Source organism: Lissotriton helveticus, chromosome 9, assembly GCF_964261635.1.
Source record: "Lissotriton helveticus chromosome 9, aLisHel1.1, whole genome shotgun sequence".
NCBI lineage: Eukaryota > Metazoa > Chordata > Amphibia > Caudata > Salamandridae > Lissotriton > Lissotriton helveticus.
The window spans coordinates 481191870-481207349 of record NC_136070.1 but is presented as its reverse complement, the minus strand read 5'-3'; the positions used below and the strand labels follow the sequence as shown (position 1 = coordinate 481207349).

Here is a 15480-nt window from a genome sequence, read left to right as displayed (position 1 = left end):
GCTACCAATTGTCCCAACTGTCATACCTGGAACCTGTCCCATAGGATAGAGTAGGGCATTCCAGAACCTTCTGGTCCCTTCTGGACCTCTGAGGGTCAGCCTATAAAAGGCGGAATGCTGGTCAGCCATTTTGTCTTGCAGTGTGGGCTGGCTGGAGGACAGGCTGTAGCGGAAGGTGGGGGTAGGATAGTCAAAGGGTTGACCTCCCAGTCTAGGGACGCTCCTTATTGATTCACCACCCGACCTCCCTTTGGTTACTTGACCTGTCCCCGCTGGGTGAGAAATCTTGGAGACCCTGGGCACCAATTCTCCCCTGGTCCCAGTATAAGGCGTGGGTGAGTGAGACTATACTTGAGGGAAGTGACTCCAGGATTCTCCCATCAGTAGCTAAAGGGACTGTGAGCAGGAGAGGAGTCAATCGCCATAAAACTCAAGCCTATTCCCCATTCCCCGTTACCTGGGGCAGCCTTTGCCAAGGAGAAATCGAATTGACTGTAGTGGGGCTGGAAACGTGTATTCAGCGAGGCGCCACAGAGTGCACTGGCCGCCTTGTTCAGCCCGCCTATGTTGCCCTGAATCCGGTGGCTGCAGCGGTCGCCTCTTGAGGAGAATCGCCTTTCCCTAGCTGTCTCCTGTCAGCGCTGTTCCGGCTAAAGGAACGCGTCAGTCGGCGCGTGTGGGCGGGACCGGAGGAGGCAGTCCCGCAGTGCCGAGCAGACCCCAAGCCGAGCCGCTGTTCTCCCGTGCATGCCCGGTCGCGCCGCTTCCCTACAGGAAGGTGGAGGCGGGACCGGACGGGGAAGCGCCTGGAGCACAGCAGCGGCTTGAAGGTAGTGCGGAATCTTCCTTTCCCCCTCGAGCGCCACACGAAGGAGCTGGCCCGAGCGAGAGAGGAGAGCTGAGGAGCCCCTAGAGCGGGAGAGCCTAAGCGTCATTCGGCTCCTTTTTCCTGCCGGTTATTTCCTCTCTTCCTCTGGCGTACCAAAACCCAAGCCAGCAAATTCATCCACAAGTAAGGAGACAGTTCAGAGGGGAGTGGTCTTCATAAGGAAATTAAAACGAGGGCAGGGGAGCGAGACTCATCAGTTAATTAAACAGAGGATCTGACTCAGTTTGTGCAACGCCCCTGAGGAATCCCTGAAGGGTTTACATTGAATGTTTGTTACCTTGAAAATACCCGGATCGGCTCATTGCCTTCAGTAGATTATTTCTTCAGGAGAGCCAGTCTAAGTCAAAGGGGAATTTGAAGGGTTGACCAGATCTTGCTAAAAACAGTGGTGGAGAGGGAGGAAGTGTTTAATCCCCTTTTCTAGAGGAGTACTAACTCTGCTTCCTGGGAACTACTGCCCTGTGATGCAAATGTGACAAGCCGAGTAAAGTGAATGGTTTAGCAACTTATGAGGAATTTAGAAATCTCATGTCTAAAATGTACTGTGCTGTTAAGTTGAGAAATTGCTTAATTTTCATGATTTAGAACCTTTGAAAAACTTGATAATTTCATAGGTAAATGTAATACACTGAGCTGTGATTTCTGAATCAAAAGAGCGAAGATTATTTTTATAAACAGGCTCGTATTTTTCCAAACATTGGTGTAGCGTCATTTTTGGGTGCTATTGCGTTGATTTACTGCTGGGTGGTTTGCAACCTTCACACATGTGCCTCTAGTGATTGTGACTTACCCTAGGCCAGGCTACCCTAGGTGACCTGACTTCTCAGGTTCCAACAAGAACTACAAACGATTTTGATAGGTTGAAGTTTTTAACCATAAACCAGTGGACACTGCTTGACTTTCTTAGCGAATCAAGAAGCGGTCAACAATAAATTCCATGTTACCTGCCATTTTCCTGAAGGAGGCAGGCAGAGAGCCCCTCAGGGACTTTGCTGTGGGAAGGAGCACCTTTAGATGTCTCTTATTCCCCAGAGGCTAGAAGGCTCTCCCACAACTCCAGACAGGAAGCTGCCCACAAGGCTGCTTATCTATTTCTTCTCTAAGCTGATGCAAGTCAAAGGTGAGCAGTGAGACTGTATTATGTTCCTGGGAAATAAGACCATACAGAGCTTAATTTGTGCTGATGATTGCCGATGCTCCGCACCAGCTGTTTATTTGTGACCGCTCCAAACATGGTGGCAGTCTGTCTATTTTTGAGCATAGCACATTAGCAGAGTGTTTAATAATTCAGTCAACCTAAATAATAATACTGGTGTGTCCAGTGTATTCTTTCTGCTTAGGGTAGCCTGGAGTAGGCAAAACTCACCAATCTATGGGACTGTGATGGGTAGTAGGCAGCACTGGTACTGCCATTTGATAGTACTGGCAGGAACATAGAGTGGGTCAAGCTGCAGTGGCCTCCTGAGCACTACTTTTGGCCGTGGCGCTTATTTTTTTTATTATTATTTTGACAAATTTGGGCACTGATCTGCAGCTTTCTCGTGTAGTCCTAAGAACATGGCTGCTCCTAACCCAAGTGGTCACCCAGAGCTGCACATGTTCTCCTATTTCAGCATTTTCACAGGTGAACATGAATGACCAGAAACCAGTGAGTGCCCCAAGGGTACTGTATCCATGTGCCTCAATGCACCGAGTGGAGCAGTAATTTAATCAGTCTGATCTATTGCTCCTTGATCTGGTCGTGCTGGTGTAAGTTACTTAGTCCCAAGTCAAACATTGCCTGACATGGCCTCCTGACTTTCAGAGAAGCTGGAGAGCAAGATTTGCCAGAATACCCTCTACACCAGGGACCTTCTATAGTGCACTTTACGTCGTGTCGGCCAATTGCAAGGACATGTATTTGATATTTTAGGCAAGGTACACCCTCTATATACTTTTAAACAGTTGAAGTTCATTGTCTTGTCAAATTAACTGTTTAAACATAAGTAGAAACGTTCTCACGTGGATGATGTTAGTAAAACGTGTTAATTGGAAGTTAAAAATAAACGTGTGGGATTCAGACACTTTCATCGCTCTCATACCTTTTTTTGTGTTGCAGCTTCGTGTGTTTTTTTCACACCAGTTGGTCTTCCTTTTCTCTGGCAGAAAATAATTTGTAATTGCACATATTTCCTTCTCACAGTAAAAATGTTAACTTGTCAGACAGTTAAATCCTTTATGCGCTTGCTGTTAGGATCCGCAAAACCGTCCATCGCACCTTAATATCCCATGTGCCTTCAGCCACTCCTCTTCTGAGATCAGTAAAACAAGGGCTTTTGTTATGATATTAACAGTGCTTTAAAGCGGTAAGCTTCTGGTACGAAGTGTTATATGTTAACACTCCAATGTATTATTGTTTATTACTCTTGATAAAGTGCTCTCCTTGGGTATGTTGGAAATTGTGAAAAATCATAAAGGTTTTTTTTTTATTTAGCCTTTTGATATTTGTTATCCCCATGCTTGTGCTTTTGATCCACATACATGGATGTGTTTCTAGTTCCCTTTCTCGACTGTCGCACTGCGGTAGAGGAAATCTTTTCCTTTGAAAACTCTTCATGATTATGTCATTTTTATCCATTAATCAATATTAATCCAACATTTTTAACTCATGCATCTTCCTTAATTACGCCACTGCGGAGACAGCATGTTTGCATTTCGAATACTTTATTCATCATTTTCAAACACCAAGCGTTGCCAATCCAGGCTTTAACGGAGGCGTGTGAGGACAAACATGTTTCAAAAGTGGTTTTATGAAATCAACGTGCTCCCAATGCATTTCGAATTCTATGAATTCTTCGTCAGGGGTTTAACTGAAAATAAGATAAAGACACAATTATACTAGCTGCTTGTCCATTATTAATGTGCTCTAGTTGATTTTTCTAACTATACCCTCCATTAAACAGAAAAAACAACTTATATTTGCAAAAACCCAAGCTACTCCCTCCGTGCTCGAACCCTACCATCTCCCATAATTTCATTAACAGTGAGTCACGACTCCCTCCCAGCTGCACAGGTCCCGCTAAGCCACAGAACACCCTTCACCCAATTTACCTTCTCTGCGCCACTGCTAGCATCATAAGTTGAATGACTTACAAGCAACGATTAACAAAACCGATATAGGCATGAGGAGATGATTGAACTCTGCTGCTTGGACAGTTCGTTTTTATGACATGTTCATGAAATGTTTAGTTACTAGCACATTCTAAATAGGGCACGCGGAAATCTTGTTATTTGTTATTTTTTACATAAGCTTTCACATTTTGCGGGAGGTTTAATAGGGGCGGATTGAATTTGAAGGGAGTATGTTTTTCTTTGACTGTGATGTGGGGCACCATGGGAGATGAAGTCTTTTGGTACGATACACAAGAATGAGGGGTGGAGCGGAGTAAAGCGGGATTGCTCACAGGTGGGAGATTTTTTTCTCTTTTAAAAAACGGCACGAGCGCGAGGGTAAATCATTAAGAACACTCGTTATGTGGAAGCTAAGCGAGATTATGATGCTAGCAGTGGCGCAGAGAAGGTAAATTGGGTGAAGGGTGTTCTGTGGCTTAGCGGGACCTGTGCAGCTGGGAGGGAGTCGTGACTCACTGTTAATGAAATTATGGGAGATGGTAGGGTTCGAGCACGGAGGGAGTAGCTTGGGTTTTTGCAAATATAAGTTGTTTTTTCTGTTTAATGGAGGGTATAGTTAGAAAAATCAACTAGAGCACATTAATAATGGACAAGCAGCTAGTATAATTGTGTCTTTATCTTATTTTCAGTTAAACCCCTGACGAAGAATTCATAGAATTCGAAATGCATTGGGAGCACGTTGATTTCATAAAACCACTTTTGAAACATGTTTGTCCTCACACGCCTCCGTTAAAGCCTGGATTGGCAACGCTTGGTGTTTGAAAATGATGAATAAAGTATTCGAAATGCAAACATGCTGTCTCCGCAGTGGCGTAATTAAGGAAGATGCATGAGTTAAAAATGTTGGATTAATATTGATTAATGGATAAAAATGACATAATCATGAAGAGTTTTCAAAGGAAAAGATTTCCTCTCCCGCAGTGCGACAGTCGAGTGCAGGAATAATGTACCCCAAAGGATTTATTTCTAAGTGAACCATGATGAGGTGTTTCATGGTGTCTGTTCGCACGCATTTCGCTACATGAACTGAAAAACTAAAGTAATCACAAAGGGAAGGAGTGCAGTTGCTCAATTCTGACTCTATGTCTAGTTCCCTTTCAACACCACCCCATCCAATCTTCAGTTATCTCATCAAATTAAGTGACCCCAGATAATGATTTTCTCGCCTCGCTTTGGTTCTTTGTGGAGAGCGAAGGTGATTTGAACACGCTTTGCTTCTATCTCTTCAGCCCTCTGCATCGGACTTCTCTTCTAGAACTTAGGGCCATTCCCACCAGATCCACCTTGAAGACTGCCTGAAAGAAACCTCTTATCTCCAGAATATCACACGGTTTCAATATCCCACCTCCTACACCTCTTTGCGTTCAGCCCATATAAACCAAAGAATAAATATGTAGCATGTTGGTTTGTCTTCGCCCTTCATCTTCTTCACAACAGCATCCATAGCTCATGTCTCTTTCATGCCTACTTGGTCTGTGTTAACCACTACAAGTGATTTATTTTTTCTCCCTATTTACCATGATTGTTATTAGGTCGAGCATTCGAGACCTCTTGTATATACTTTAGTATATACTTTTATATTTATATGTACTTTGTGGGCTCTGGAGATCAGACCTAGGACTTGTCTGCTTCCGTTTAGGGACTTTTTTTCTGTTCAACTGCCTCTATTTATCTGTCTTAATAAAGGACCAGTAGAGGTCAGTAAAATACCAGAATTGCTTCCTGCTGAGGGACTTTCTTTTTTTACAATTTTTCTGGCAACTGCCTCTATTTAACTTTCTTGATAGAAAACGGCCAGCAGAGGTTAGTAAAATACCAGAATCACTTCCGCATTCTCTAGATTCCAGTCCATAGGAATGGTCCTCCATGAGCACCCATAGACAATAATATTTTTTCAAATCTTGTAGTTTCAGTGATACGACAACCGAAGGCCCTGATTTTATATTAAAAACAGAGCTTTGGACTATACCAATTCCCGCTAAAAGGCAATATTTCTCTCCATGTGTTCCCATACCTGACGTGTTACGCAATTTGGTGCTTACTTTCCACCATGTTAACGAATTGTAGATGTTTCAGCACCCAGGCTAATGTGCTAAATTCATATAAGGTCCTTAAGGCGAGACCGATTGCATTGCAAATGCTTGTTTAAAGTACAGCCTAGAAATTATTTTTGCTGTCTTGTCAACTTCATGTTTTCTTGGCAAATCACTGCTGCACTTAATTGTCTTTGCTTCCTGGGATCTTTTTCTAACATAGTGTGCTAATATGTGCAGTACCCTGCAGGTCTAGTTCCATTGGCAAACACTAGCCTACCAGATTTAAGAATTGTTTGAACCATTTCCTAACCCTTTACATTCTGAAGAGGTAATCAGTTTAATTTGTAGTTGGCTTCTTGTATCGATAATAAAGCATCTGCAGGCTACTAATGATTGGTAATAACAGGCCCATCACATTACATGGGCTAAGTTTTGCCTTATTTGGAAATCTTAAAAGCAAGGTGAGTCCTTAGCTGATTTCGCACTTTAACTTTGTTCGGATTTTATACTGGCAACCATACACCTGTTAATCACTGCCTTGGATACAAAGGCTCTTGAAGAACCCCCCCCCCCCGAAATGAACCACTGCAACACAGGAAAGGTCACTTGTTTTGAGTAGTGGGTTTTTGGGTTCTGCCCTACTTGTTTGTGATTGGAAGCTCAGCTGCAGGGGTATAAGTCTACTAGGCAATCTCATTCATTCAAAATCTTTATTTCGGTTAAACAAACCATAAAAGAGTCATTAACATAGAAACAATACAATCTCTAAAAAACATGTAATGCCAATAATATCAGTTTCCAGTTAAAAACAAGCCATAAAAAGAGTTGTGATAAACAATACAGTATGTTATCTAAAGGGAGCTAACGAAACCGGCCAATTGCAATTCCTAACCCACTATTATAATCAGTCAATCCTTAGTTCGCTAAATGCATGGAAAATACACTGTACTAGGCAATCTAGTCTTGCAACCAGAATCATTGAACCTGAGAGCCCACATATGGTAAGAAGGCTCATTTTAGCATGTTTGTCTAGTACCCTGTCCCATTGACTGGAGATTTTTAATGTATTCATTTATTTAGTAAGTTTTATAAAGCACGATCATGACCCAAAGTTATCAGAGCACTCTACAAAGAAATAGAAATACCCTGTCCTATTACAAAACCTGGGTTATCAAGCCAGAGACACGCAATACAGAACAATGCATGAAACAGAAGTACCTCTTCCTTAGTTATCTTTATGGTAGTGAAACTGCAGACCGTTGCAACTCGTTATTCCAGGATTCAGGAGTCCACCCTGGACCAAATCAGTTATGTTAGGAATCTGTCAAATAAGATTCTTCTAGCCTCTTTTGATTGCAGTGGTTGATGAATTTGTTTGAATCTCCACCGGGAGAGAGTTTCAGATTCTGGGGGCAGATCCTGAGAACATTCGCTTTTAGGTACCGTACTCCTTTTTAGGGCTCACCTGCTGATGCGCATGCGCATAGCTGGCGAGCTATATTGTAGCTTAAACAGAGCTTATCCATCTCGGCGATTTGTTGCAGTGCCCGAGAAAAAAAGCTCAATGCGCAAGCGCATTGGCAAAAAGCGCGTGCACAATAAAGCCACCAGGCATCTCAAGCTTCCCCCAGCCGGCATTTCTCCTCCCCTAATTATTCACTGAACAGCCGGCCAGCACATCAAAGGCTGTTGCCGTGACTCGCATTTCTCCTCCCTCCTCCCCTTTCACTGCCCAGGCACGGCTACATTTGTTTGTTTCTAGACACTTGTTTTCTTTTCTGGCTACTGATCATTAATACGCGTTTGCAGACACAACAATAACGTGGGACATCCATTGTAACACACCATGAAACGTTACAAATAAATATGCACCGAACATTTCACGTGTTACCAGTAAACATGCCCGAGGCCCCTTCCGAGCACAAGCCACATGGAGACATCCTCCTAAGTTGTTGTTTCCCCTCTAACCTGAATCACTTTTATGCGTAACTCCAATAAAAGAGAACCGTAAGGAAAAGACAGTACTTTTCTTCACAAAAGATCTTAAATATTGTTTGCAGGGTCAATATTTGTAAGACATTATGATGGCCTCATCTCCGCATTTTTTACGATTTGCATTTGGTTACTATTTAAAGCCGATCTCATAGTTCTTTTATATTTTAAAAACAACATTAATTGTTACTCACACACAACGGTAATTTTTAGAAATGTTTTTTTTTATAGTAATTTTGTTACGTGTTTCAAACATTACACACTACACTAGTTGATTGTCTCTCTCCTCTGTTTTCCCTACCTAATTCTGGCAGTACTTACATAACTTTCTTTATTTATATGTTTTTGGGGACAATCAATTTACTATCACCCCTTCATCGGAATTGCTAGCACAAACATGGAATTGCTCGATATTGCCTTCTTTGTCTCAGTGTCTTACGCTCTACAATTTTCAAGATGTACATCTTTTCTTTAGAATGTCAAACAATCACAGAATCAGTTTTTTTATCGATACATCCTTTCTTTTTGTTACACACTTCAAATATATTTTTTCATTTTTTATATACTGCTTGTTTATATACTGCTTGGACGCAAAGCTTAGAGTAACCATGCTCAGTCACTAACACAAACACAAACAACATCTTCATGCCCCTCCGCTCACCTACGCAACAAGTCCTTTAAAACGAAGGCAGATTCGACGGTCCGCTCCTACCAGCCCTTTTCAACAATTAATTGAAGAAAGTCACACTATCACAAAAGCTTCTTTGGAGCGCTTCTTTACAGTGTACGAATGCGTCCTGTAGTGTGTGATTTTTTTTTTTTAAATTAAGGTTTGAAATCAAATACAAAACATGTGCCTTCATGGTATTTTATGCTGCTGAAGTCGATAAGATGGTAAGGTGACCAGGCCTACAGATTTCGACTGGCTGCTGCAGCATTTTCTACTTCTGCCCAGGGAACCAAAACAAAGGAAATACTTACGCCTGTCCTGGTTTTTAGAAAGGTGCAAATAAAAAAGGTTGAGAGTGGTTTTTATTAAGGCTTTTTGAAAAGGGAAAAATAACTCTCACCCCTCCCATCTTCCCTCTCTCCTCAACCTCCCCTCCTCCCTCTCTTCTCACTCACCCCTCACTCTCTCCCCTTTCTCCCCTCTCCTCTCACTCTCCCCTTCCTCTCCCTCTCTACCCTCACACTCTTCCCTCATTCCTCACCTCTCCCCTCTCTCCTCACTCTCATCTCCTCCCACTCTCCATACTCCCACCTCTCTATACTCTCTCCCCGCACTCTCTCCCCTTTCTCACCTCTCCTCGCTCGACCACTCTCCTCCCTCTATCCTCTCCCCCTCTCTCATCACTCTCCCCTCTCTCTCCTCACTCTCCCCCTTTCACCCTCCCTCTCTACCCTCCCTCTACCCACTCTCCTCACTCTCCCCTCTCCTCACTCTCCCCTCTCCTCACTCTCCCCTCTCCTCACTCTCCCCTCTCTTCACTCTCCCCTCTCCCCACTCTCCCCTCTCACCATTCTCCACTCTACCCTCCCCTCACTCCCCCCTCCCCTCACTCGCCCCTCCCCTCACTCGCCCCTCCCCTCACTCGCCCCTCCCCTCACTCGCCCCTCCCCTCACTCGCCCCTCCCCTCACTCGCCCCTCTCCTCACTCGCCCCTCCCCTCACTCGCCCCTCCCCTCACTCTCCCCTCCCCTCCCCTCACTCTCCCCTCCCCTCACTCTCCCCTCCCCTCTCCTCACTCTCCCTTCTCCTCACTCTCCCTTCTCCTCACTCTCCCCTCTCCTCACCCTCCCCTCTCTCCACTCTCACCACTCTCCCCTCTCTCCACTCTCACCACTCTCCCCTCTCACCAGTCTCCACTCTCCCCTCCCCTCACTCGCCCCTCTCCTCAATCTCCCCTCTCCTCACTCTCCCCTCCCCTACCCCCTCTCTCCCCTCTCCTCACTTTCCCCTCTACTCTTTCTCCACTCTCCCCTCTCACCACTCTCCCCTCCCTCTCTCAACTCCCACTCTCCCCTCACTCACCCCTCTCTCCCCTCTCCTCACTCTCCCCTCTCCTCACCCACCCCCCTCACCCCCCTCTCCCCTCTCCACACTCTCACCACTCCCCCTCTCACCACTATACCCTCTCACCACTCTCCCCTCTCCACTCCCTCTATCCACTCCATCTCTCTCTCCTCACTCTCCCCTCTCTCACCTCTCTCTCCCCTCTCCTCACTCTCCCCTCTCCTCACTCTCCCCTCTCCTCACTCTCCCCTCTCACCACTCTCCCCTCTCACCACTCTCCCCTCTCCTCACCACTCTCCCCTCTCCTCACCACTCTCCCCTCTCCTCACCACTCTCCCCTCTCCTCACCACTCTCCCCTCTCCTCACCACTCTGCCCTCTCCTCACCACTCTGCCCTCTCCTCACCACTCTGCCCTCTCCTCACCACTCTGCCCTCTCCTCACCACTCTGCCCTCTCCTCACCACTCTGCCCTCTCCTCACCACTCTGCCCTCTCCTCGCCACTCTGCCCTCTCCTCGCCACTCTGCCCTCTCCTCGCCACTCTGCCCTCTCCTCGCCACTCTGCCCTCTCCTCGCCACTCTGCCCTCTCCTCGCCACTCTGCCCTCTCCTCACCACTCTGCCCTCTCCTCACCACTCTGGACCACTCTGCCCTCTCACCACTCTCCACTCTCACCACTCTCCACTCTCACCACTCTCCCCTCTCCTCACTACTCTCCCCTCTCCTCACCACTCTCCCCTCTCCTCATCACTCTGCCCTCTCCTCACCACTCTGCCCTCTCCCCTCTCACCACTCAACCCTCTCCCCTCTCTCTCACCCCCCTCACCAGTCTCCCCTCTCACCACTCTCCCCTCCCACAACTCTCCCCACTCTCCCCTCTCACCATCATTCTCCGCTCCCCTCCCCACTCTTTTTCCCCTCTCTCCTCACTCTCCCATCACTTCCCCCCTCTATCCCCACTCTACCCTCCCTCTCCCCTCCCTCTCACCACTCTCCCCTCTCACCACTCACCACTCTCCCCTCTCACCACACTCCCCTATACCCCACTCTCCCCTCTCACCATCACTCTCTTTTTCCCCTCTCCCCTCACTCTCCCATCACTTTCCGCTCCCCCCTCTATCCCCACTCTACCCTCTCTCTCCCCTCCCTCTACCCTCCCCTTTTCCCCCTCTCCTCACTCTCCCCTCCCCCTCTCTCTCCTCACTCTCTCTCCCTAATCCCCTCTCCTCTCACCTCCCTCTCTAACTCGGGGACACCACCACTTCACTCGGGGACACCACCACTTCACTCGGGGACACCACCACTTCACTCGGGGACACCACCACATCACTCGGGGACACCACCACATCACTCGGGGACACCACCACATCACTCGGGGACACCACCACATCACTCGGGGACACCACCACATCACTCGGGGACACCACCACATCACTCGGGGACACCACCACATCACTCGGGGACACCACCACATCACTCGGGGACACCACCACATCACTCGGGGACACCACCACATCACTCGGGGACACCACCACATCACTCGGGGACACCACCACATCACTCAGGGACACCACCAGGAACACCACTCAGGGACACCACCACATCACTCGGGGACACCACCACATCACTCGGGGACACCACCACATCACTCGGGGACACCACCACATCACTCGGGGACACCACCACATCACTCGGGGACACCACCACATCACTCGGGGACACCACCACATCACTCGGGGACACCACCACATCACTCGGGGACACCACCACATCACTCGGGGACACCACCACATCACTCGGGGACACCACCACATCACTCTGGGACACCACCACATCACTCTGGGACACCACCACATCACTCTGGGACACCACCACATCACTCTGGGACACCACTCAAGGACACCACCACATCACTCGGGGACACCACTCGGGGACACCACCACATCACTCGGGGACACCACCACATCACTCGGGGACACCACCACATCACTCGGGGACACCACCACATCACTCGGGGACACCACTCTGGGACACCACCACATCACTCGGGGACACCACTCTGGGACACCACCACATCACTCGGGGACACCACTCTGGGACACCACCACATCACTCGGGGACACCACCACATCACTCGGGGACACCACTCAAGGACACCACCACATCACTCGGGGACACCACTCAAGGACACCACCACATCACTCGGGGACACCACTCAAGGACACCACCACATCACTCGGGGACACCACTCAAGGACACCACCACATCACTCGGGGACACCACTCAAGGACACCACCACATCACTCAGGGACACCACCAGGGACACCACTCAGGGACACCACCACATCACTCGGGGACACCACCACATCACTCGGGGACACCACCACATCACTCGGGGACACCACCACATCACTCGGGGACACCACCACATCACTCGGGGACACCACCACATCACTCGGGGACACCACCACATCACTCGGGGACACCACCACATCACTCGGGGACACCACCACATCACTCGGGGACACCACCACATCACTCGGGGACACCACCACATCACTCGGGGACACCACCACATCACTCGGGGACACCACCACATCACTCGCGGACACCACCACATCACTCGGGGACACCACCACATCACTCGGGGACACCACCACATCACTCGGGGACACCACCACATCACTCGGGGACACCACCACATCACTCGGGGACACCACCACATCACTCGGGGACACCACCACATCACTCGGGGACACCACCACATCACTCGGGGACACCACCACATCACACCACCACATCACACCACCACATCACTCGGGGACACCACCACATCACTCGGGGACACCACCACATCAATCAGGGACACCACTCAGGACACCACCACATCACTCAGGGACACCACTCAGGACACCACCACATCACTCAGGGACACCACCAAGGACACCACTCAGGGACACCACCACATCACTCAGGGACACCACTCTGGGACACCACCACATCACTCTGGGACACCGCCACATCACTCTGGGACACCGCCACATCACTCTGGGACACCGCCACATCACTCTGGGACACCGCCACATCACTCTGGGACACCGCCACATCACTCTGGGACACCGCCACATCACTCTGGGACACCGCCACATCACTCTGGGACACCGCCACATCACTCTGGGACACCGCCACATCACTCTGGGACACCACCACATCACTCTGGGACACCACCACATCACTCTGGGACACCACCACATCACTCTGGGACACCACCACATCACTCTGGGACACCACCACATCACTCTGGGACACCACCACATCACTCTGGGACACCACCACATCACTCTGGGACACCACCACATCACTCAGGGACACCACCACATCACTCAGGGACACCACTCAGGGACACCACCACATCACTCGGGGACACCACCACATCACTCGGGGACACCACCACATCACTCGGGGACACCACCACATCACTCGGGGACACCACCACATCACTCGGGGACACCACCACATCACTCGGGGACACCACCACATCACTCGGGGACACCACCACATCACTCGGGGACACCACATCACTCGGGGACACCACCACATCACTCGGGGACACCACCACATCACTCGGGGACACCACCACATCACTCGGGGACACCACCACATCACTCGGGGACACCACCACATCACTCGGGGACACCACCACATCACTCGGGGACACCACCACATCACTCGGGGACACCACCACATCACTCGGGGACACCACCACATCACTCGGGGACACCACCACATCACTCTGGGACACCACCACATCACTCTGGGACACCACCACATCACTCTGGGACACCACCACATCACTCTGGGACACCACCACATCACTCTGGGACACCACCACATCACTCTGGGACACCACCACATCACTCTGGGACACCACCACATCACTCTGGGACACCACCACATCACTCTGGGACACCACCACATCACTCTGGGACACCACCACATCACTCTGGGACACCACCACATCACTCTAATACACCACCACATCACTCAGCCCAACCACATCATCACTCAGCACCACAACAGCACTGTCCTTGCTTGCTACCAACAAGCATTGAAATAGCCAATAGGACTCACATTAGGAAAGTGTAAGCTATTGGCTTTGTGAATAACAATGTTATTAATTTATATATTTTCAAAGCCAACACATTAAAAAAAATTGTCATTTACAATACCAATAGCTCACACTTTCCTAATGCGAGACCTATTGCATTGCAAATGCTTGTTTTTTTTTTTTTTTTACCTCCTTCTAAATCTTGGCTGAAGTAGAAGACAACTCGCACTGCATATGGAGCTGCTGCATCTTGAGATTGTAAGCTTTTGTGCTAGGTAAATTTGAAACAGTTTGTAAATACTGTAGTTGGAAACCTGTGGTGTCCAAATGTTTTCTGAGACTACCCAAGCATATCCCTATTTGATTCCCTTGGCAACGGGACCAGTGTTGTAGCAATAGAGACTCCTTGTCGTGAATCTCAAATATATCCGCTTCTAGTAGCTACAGTGTTACTTTGCATTATTCAAGCTGTCCATATTATTATTTTTTGTTGGCAACCTGTGGAAAAGAGACCGTGTTGATGATTAATGCTCGTGAATGCAGAGGTACAGTGGCTGTGCTTTTTTGATTGACAGTTACTTCTTCGACCCTAGGTTTTGTGGGATGTTTACCCCTTTCCCTTAATCTCTTTCAGACAGTACGAAGGCCAGCGGGAAGCGCGTAGTAGGTGACGTTGAGTACGAGGCAGCAAAGCAGAAGGCCTCCCACATCACTCCTGTCCCTGGAGGCGTTGGACCCATGACCGTGGCGATGCTCATGGAGGTGTGTTTGCTCACAATCTTGGGGACCCTATAAACAAGTGCATGCGTAGCAATAACTGGGAGGTGCCTTGACTGGATTCTTATGAAGTGACATGGGGCTTTTGGATTTTCCGTCCATTTTCTACAGTAAAATTACCTCTCCTACACCTTGGGTCTCCAGTTCCTGGGAGAATTAATGCTGTTCATCTGAATGCCCGAATGTTAGGAAGTCACCCTACATTTTTGTGTATTTTGCAATCAACACTATAAAGATCTAAGAAAAATGAATGTTAAAAGAATTGTTTGCAGCATCCTTTTCTATGTGAAGGTAGTGGCAGATGTGTTTATTTTAATTGGTTTTCTTGGTTAAGTCCTCTTCCACCAAAACCAACATGGCCCTGAGACATAGAGCAATCCACATATTTCTTTTGGTTTTCTTTATAAGAGAAGTAAAGTTTTGAATAATTGAACCAACAAGCACTTTGGTAGCATTCAGACTCTGCAGCAGTCTAAAGTTTTAGATCAGTAAA

General features: G+C 48.2%; 1 protein-coding gene across 1 annotated transcript in view; it reads left to right on the top strand.

The window, feature by feature from the left end:
- The window catches only part of MTHFD1 (methylenetetrahydrofolate dehydrogenase, cyclohydrolase and formyltetrahydrofolate synthetase 1), a 349963-nt gene that overhangs the window by 85824 nt on the left and 248659 nt on the right, over positions 1-15480 (top strand). The window contains exon 9 of the mRNA XM_078660313.1: positions 14845-14972. Within this exon, the coding sequence (XP_078516439.1) occupies positions 14845-14972 (128 nt within the window). The remainder of the gene's footprint in view (positions 1-14844; positions 14973-15480) is intronic.